Source organism: Miscanthus floridulus, chromosome 9, assembly GCF_019320115.1.
Source record: "Miscanthus floridulus cultivar M001 chromosome 9, ASM1932011v1, whole genome shotgun sequence".
Lineage (NCBI taxonomy): Eukaryota > Viridiplantae > Streptophyta > Magnoliopsida > Poales > Poaceae > Miscanthus > Miscanthus floridulus.
Window position 1 is genome coordinate 45,677,239 of NC_089588.1, and position 6,726 is coordinate 45,683,964.

Sequence of the window (6,726 nt, forward strand, 5' to 3'; positions counted from 1 at the left end):
GAATACCCAAATCGATCATTGATAGCTCTTCCAACGCCTGCAGACTTTTGATTACATCAGGTTGTTGCAATAAATGAACACAAAGCTCTATAGCTGTACTAGGAAGTCTCAAACCTTTTTTTTGTCTTCCCATTGGCTGTCTGCAGCGGGCCGGGGTAACTAGCAGCAGTGGTCGGCGGCTCTAGGAGACACGGATAAGTAATAGCAGTTCCAAGTGCACAAGACCCTTCTTAACATTAAAGCACTTCTAGTTAGTCTCAACGGTTCATTAATGATCAAAGGGGGAGGAACCACAGTTTGCCCTCAAGCACCGTAACACATGTCACGAATAATTAACAGAAGAGTCACTGATGTATTTTACTCAAGCTTAAAATAACGTTCCACATGACACAAAAAATTTGGGGGTTACGTTACAAATACTGATCGATCTTAATTTGGAAACAAATACAATAATGAACCATGTGACGGATGAACTCAATGCATAAAAAAGAAGACTAGAATTTCTAAAATAAAGTGAAGTGTCGTACCTGTCAAAACTACGCAAGCAAACCTATCTAGGCATTGTCAGAACTAAAAGCCACATAGCAATTGGAACCACAAGTTGAAGCTCCCTGAAAGACTGAGATAGCTATCAACCAGCGGTGCCGCCTGCCATCCGAGAGGTCGAATTTGCCCGGTTCAATTCCTACATACTCCGGACGTACCTAAAAACGGAAAAACATATGATAATTGGTGGTCATACTTATTCTCCACATCATGTACTCACAATGGTCTTCATTAGGCTTCTACTATGGCATGGTCGGATGGACGCCTGCTGCACCCCTGAGCCATCCGAAGAAATCTTTGGATCTGGAGTATTGGACGGTTGGGATGGACGGCTGCTGCGCCCCTGATGTCATCCTCCAAAGCCTCCACCTCATCTGCAACAGCAGCGCTGCAGTTAATATCTATAGCCAGATGTTTGAGCCCTGCCAGGTTCTGCAGCCCAAGGACGAGGCCACCTTCCCCAAACTTGAACTGGCACCGTGCCATCAGTTCCAGCTTGAGCCTTTGGAGCTTTGGCATGGCTCCTGGCTCAAACTCCAATGCCACGTCACGCAAACAACAGCGGAAATGAAACTTGACCAAACGTTGGAATCCTTGTCTGCTGATTGCATGCCTTGCGTAGACGATGCAATTTAAGTCATTGAATAAGCCAACAGTAAGAGAGAGCAGCATGGGTAAACTTGCTAGGATATTTATTCCTTCCTTGCCTGCTTCACCACGGACAAAAATGCAGAGGCGGGTCAGGTTGACTAGTGAGCTAATTTGAGGGCCCACCCTATTTAAGTTATGTGTATCAAGAAGAAGCATTTGAAGCGGTGTTGGAGTAGGGACACACGAAGCCATGAATGAACATGTGGCATCAGGTTCACTCCCCCACACGCGCAGTTCTCGCAGGTGCCCGAACAGCCTGGAGAGCGTAGAGATACATGCTTCCTTGAGATCAATTTCAAGTATTCTCAGATTGGTCAGATCACTGAGTCCTTGGATAAACTTTACAGATTGAATACCCAAATCAATCCATGTTAGCTCTTCCAATGCCTGCAGACTTCCGATTCCATCGGGTAGGCGCACCGACCGATCGACATGAAGACGCACTAGCTTCTGCAACTGGATAATACTTGCTGGTAGCTTTTCAAGACATTGCCATCTCACATCTAGTGTCTCCAGATGTTGCAGCTTTTCTATATCTTGTGGAAGCTTGCCGACCGAAGCATGACCGTGTATCCTCAAGTACTTCAACTGACCTAAACTTTTGACATTTCCAAGAGAGCATTCACCAACCTCACAATATTCAACTTCAATATTCAACACTCGCAAGACTTGTCTGTTTAAGAACTCTGTGGCATGCTTAGTAACCAGAACTGAATTTGAGCCAAAGATATTGATGGATCGGATCTGAGCTCCATTTTTTATTGTCTTGGCAATCTCTTCCGCCCGGGAAGAAATGTCTTTTTGGATGGATAGACGGCGAATCTTGTTCAAAGAATAATTTTTAGAAAAACCATTACCATTCCATATAGTAACAAAGTTGTCCTCCACGGCCTTTGATACAATGAACTCAAGTATGACATCATGAACTCTGCACTGTTTCACTGTTGCGCCGTGTCCCCCAACCTTGGTTGGCTGCACCAAACTTCTATTGATGAGCTCATTCAAGTAACTTCTCCCTAGCTGCTCCATACTTTCCCTGTCCTGTCCAGGAATTAGTCCTTCGGCTACCCATAGCAATATCAACTGTCGGCAATCAATGGGATAATCCTCTGGAAACACACTCAGATATAGCAAACAGCTCTTTAGATGGTGAGGAAGGTCAACGTAACTCAGCAGCAGAATTCTTTTCATCTTATCAATGGGAGAATCTTTGTCAACTACAACAGCAATAGACCTCAATACATTGACCCAGACTTCCACTGCTTTGCTTCTGTTTGCTAATAAACCAGCTATACTGATTATGGCTAGTGGTAAGCCGCAACATTTCTTTAAAATATCATCGGATACTTTCCTCAAATCTGGGTGGCAATCATCACCGGACAAAAATAGCCTCTTAAAGAATAATCTTTGGGAGTCCTCATGACTAAGGGGCTTTGCTTGATACATTTGTGCAGCAATACCAGTACAACAAGATTTGGCTACTGCTTCAATGCGTGTTGTAGTAATAATTATGCTTCCATTGTCATTGACAGGTAAGGCAGACCGTACAAGCTCCCATGCTGATACACTCCAGATATCATCAATCAAGATGAAGTACCTGCATACGTTGGTTGTGGAATCACGTTATTAATTATGTAAGGCAAACCATGAATTGAAGCGTATTCCAGTGAAGTTAAAGATGTCGGAGAAATGTAAGATGGATCGTAGTGGCACACTTTTTTATCAGTAATTATTACACATGAGAAATGCAGTCTGTAAACTACCATTATTTAAAAAATATGTTACAACCTCCAAAATGGTAAGTGCCGCATTAGAACACCTAGAGACCCACTCAAAAGACATGATGCATTCAGTTCAAAAACTGAGTTCCAAAATGAGATTTTTATGGATATTTAGAATTCTGGTCATATTTTCCAAGAAGTAATTTTATTGAATATGGATTAGATGGTGTAAAGTAATTTTTTTACCAAAATGATGCACAGTTGACTTGAGTTTGTTCATTGTTGCAACATCTTTAATGATGACATTTGATAGATATGCTGAGCCATTGAAGTATCTGAGGTAATTTTATGCTGTCAAGTTCATTAGGCCAGGAAAAAATGAATCATTTTTTAAAATTCCCAGAAAATTTCATAAATGGCCTAATAATTAGGTGAGCTCATGTGATGAACAAATATTGCACGACATTATTCTAGCTAGATGAACTGGTTAACTATTAGAAAAAGAAATAATATTGATTACCTCTTGTCCTTTAAGCATTCTTTCACTGTGCGGATGAGCTGCTCAACTGTCTCTAACATCTGTGACTGGTCAAAATGGCTCTTGCTTATTTGAGACAACATATCTCTAAGAAGTTTCTTCATATCTGGAGTTTGTGATACAGACACAAAAGCCCGGCTATCAAAAGCAGCTTCAGTGATTTTGTGGTACACCTCCATGGCGAGAGTGGTCTTCCCCTGTCCACCTATCCCATAGATGGACACCACCTTGTGCTCCTTGTCTTCACATCTCAATAAGCTGATGATCTCCTCACGAGGAGCATCGATTCCAACAAGATCCCTGGCCTCCTGAAAGAGTGCAGGTGCTCGAGGATCCAACGGCACTGGCTGAGATGAGGAGGCGAGGAGACACTGATTGATGTCGTAGTAGCATTTCCCCCGCTCGCTCTGCTCGCTCACGAGCCTCTTGAGTCGTCGGATCTCCTCTGCTATTCCTCTGTCCTTGAACAACGTTTTCACCATTTGAATGGCCTTGTGCACGAAGTTGGCCGTGGAACCTCCATCTCCATGGCTGTGATTGAGCACAAAACGGTCGATGCAATCCTCAATTTCGTAGGACAGCTCACGCACCTTGCTCCTCCAGTCTTTGGCGAGTGGATCGATCTGGTCGTCGTCCTTGTCTTCGAGCATCAGCAGCATGGCTTCCATGGTGCGCAGCTCGTCTTGCAGGGACTCGATCCCTTGCTTGACGTCTCTGGCGAGGTTGTACTTGTCGGTGAGCATGGCGGCCAGCTTGTCGATGACAGAGCCCAACACACCCGTGGCGGCGCTCGAGATCATTTCAGCCATCTTGACTCGCGACTACTGGCTGAGTGAAATGCTAGCTAGCTTGTGCGGTGGTATGAGAGAGGATAGGTGATTCAGTTCTCAGGTTAAAGTGGGGCAAACAACAACGCATCTCATTTCTACGGCTGAGCACTGGGAACGACACGAAGTTTCCTTCCACTTTCCTCCGTAACCACTTTCTTCCACCAACTCTCTCTCTCTCTCAGTTTTTCTATTTCGGCCAGGCCATCTCAATCCGCAAGCCATGTGACGATAAGTGCTGCTGTGCTGGCCGACGTGCAACTTGCGATGTCACGCCAGGAAGTAAAAACAATATTCAACTGGTTGAAGACCAAGCAAACCCCGATATCGTAGGATAGCTCACGATATCCGAGGTGCTCAGCTCGTGTCGCAGGAAGCAGATCCCGCTCTCGACTTTTTTGGCGAGCTGGTATTCTCGGTGAGCATGGCGGCCAGCTTGGCGATGACGGAGCCGAACACGCTCGTGGCGGCGTTCGCCATCACTTCGGCCATCTGGACTCGCAGAGGCAGAGCACTCGCTCTCAGTGAAATGCTAGCTACCTTGTGTGGGGTGATGTGGTGGTGAAATGCAAGCAACGCGGGTTGGCCGTGCCTCACTCTCAAGTCAAGTCAAGGTGTCCCCGCGTTGTCGTCCACCGAGATCCAGCAGCAGGGAGCACAGCTGGGCAACGGCGCAAGAGATCAGTGCTTGCCCGTGGGACACTATCATCTGTGGAGGCGGGGAGAGCCGGAGAGGGATCAAAGATGTGGACCCACATGCCCTGCGCCAGGAGACTCTTTGCCACGTCATCCGTCAGTGTCCCCGGTCTTTGCCACGTTATTCTTCTACCGTGTCACCATGCATGGTGCAGCATAGGCTTTCGTCGCGCCATGGCAATAGGCGCGGCCAAAAGTGTTAGTTTTGAAAATAAAAAAACAAATAGTGTTAGATTTAAAATTAGTTTACAAAAGTGTTAAAAAAAAAAATCACAGTGGCCGGCGCGCAACTTGTGATGTCATGCGAGGAAGTAAAAACAATATTCAATTGGTTGAAGACCAAGCAAACCCCGATATCGTAGGATAGCTCACGCACCTTGTTCCTCCGGTCTTTGGTGAGTGGATCGATCTGGCCGTCGTCCTTGTCTGCGAGCCTTTGCAGCACGGCGTCCATGGCGCTCAGCCCGTCTTTCAGGAAGCAGATCCCGCGCTCCACGTCTCTGGTGAGCTGGTACTTCTCGCCGAGCAAGGCGGCCAGCTTGCCGATGATGGAGCCCATCACGCCCGTCAATGCACCAGAAAGCAACAAAGGAGCCGCGTCAATCAGAGATGGTAAGTCAGCCACCGTCGCTAAAGTAGTACTGACGGGTGACATAAAGAATCATCTCTGAAATATTAGTCTACAGCCGCACAACCAATATAATCTCTGATGACATAATATCCGAGATGCGTCTTACTATAAGCCGTCTCTAATATATCAAAGACACGCGTCCTTCAGGCCCGTTTGTTCTATAAAATATATCAGAGACGGTTTATTATTCAGAGATGCAGATCTTTTGTTACTAGTCTGCTCTAAAATACATATTAGAGACGGCTAGAAATTCAGAGACGGTTTTAATTGTAGCCCGTCTATTTTCAATAAAATATCAGTGTCGTAAGGAATATCCCCGTCTGTGTGCTACTGTAGCAGTGACGCGCGCATATTACACCCCATCAGTGTCGAATCAAAGATGGCTTTCTCCTTGCTAGATATCGATCTAAAGCTATAGCACGGCCGGCCGGCTTATTGTGTCCTCTCTCGCGAGCACTATTACTCTGACCTATTGCCGCTCGGGTATGTCCGTCCAATTAGTCGACGCTCTAGCTATTAGATCGATCCCCTATCGACCTAGCTAGCCTCTGGATATGTGCAGTGTGCCATGGTTTTGGTGCGTGGGGTGCCGGCGGAACCGCGCGGATTTAGCTAGCTAGCTTGCTAGGTCTCCCGCCGGCAGTCGGCTATGGGTCGCCCGCACCGGCCGTCGATCGATCGAGCTTATAGGTATACCCCTACTCAATCTCTGCTAGCTGCGCATGCTTCGGCTCTCTTGCAAATCGATATTATATTGTTCCCCTTCTTTAGTAGGTCTAATATCCTAATTAAGATTTTGCTGCTATATATATGTATATATATATATGTATATATATGTATATATATATATATGTATATATATGTATATATATGTATATATATATATATATATATAGAGAGAGAGAGAGAGAGACCTGATCTCTCTCGGTCGACGCTCTTCAACGTGCTTATTCAGGTTTCTAGCAATAATTAACTACTTGTATAGTTAATAATATAATCAAATGATTGATTAATTGTGAGATGCACATAGATATATATGTATGCATACTGACACAGGTTTGTATATATATTGAACATTTAATTTTGTTGTAGATGGATGACCGTACGTGGATGTAT

General features: G+C 45.2%; 1 protein-coding gene across 1 annotated transcript; it reads right to left on the reverse strand.

The window, feature by feature from the left end:
* Positions 1-415: 415 nt before the first annotated feature.
* Positions 416-4,265, reverse strand: LOC136481846 (disease resistance protein RGA5-like). The gene is made up of 2 exons (XM_066479124.1): positions 3,439-4,265; positions 416-2,794 (listed from the first exon to the last, which is right to left on the reverse strand). Exons 1-2 carry the CDS (start codon positions 4,263-4,265, stop codon positions 778-780), a joined length of 2,844 nt encoding a protein of 947 aa, XP_066335221.1. The 3' UTR covers positions 416-777.
* Between the last annotated feature and the right edge of the window lie 2,461 nt (positions 4,266-6,726).

What these genes read in the sequence shown, in the direction of transcription:
- LOC136481846 (XM_066479124.1), bottom strand. Translation starts at nt 4,265, where the DNA reads ATGGCTGAAATGATCTCGAGCGCCGCCACGGGTGTGTTGGGCTCTGTC. An exon ending in GAATGCTTAAAGGACAAGAG is followed by an intron (nt 2,795 to 3,438) that starts GTAATCAATATT and finishes CAACGTATGCAG; the next exon opens with GTACTTCATCTTGATTGATG.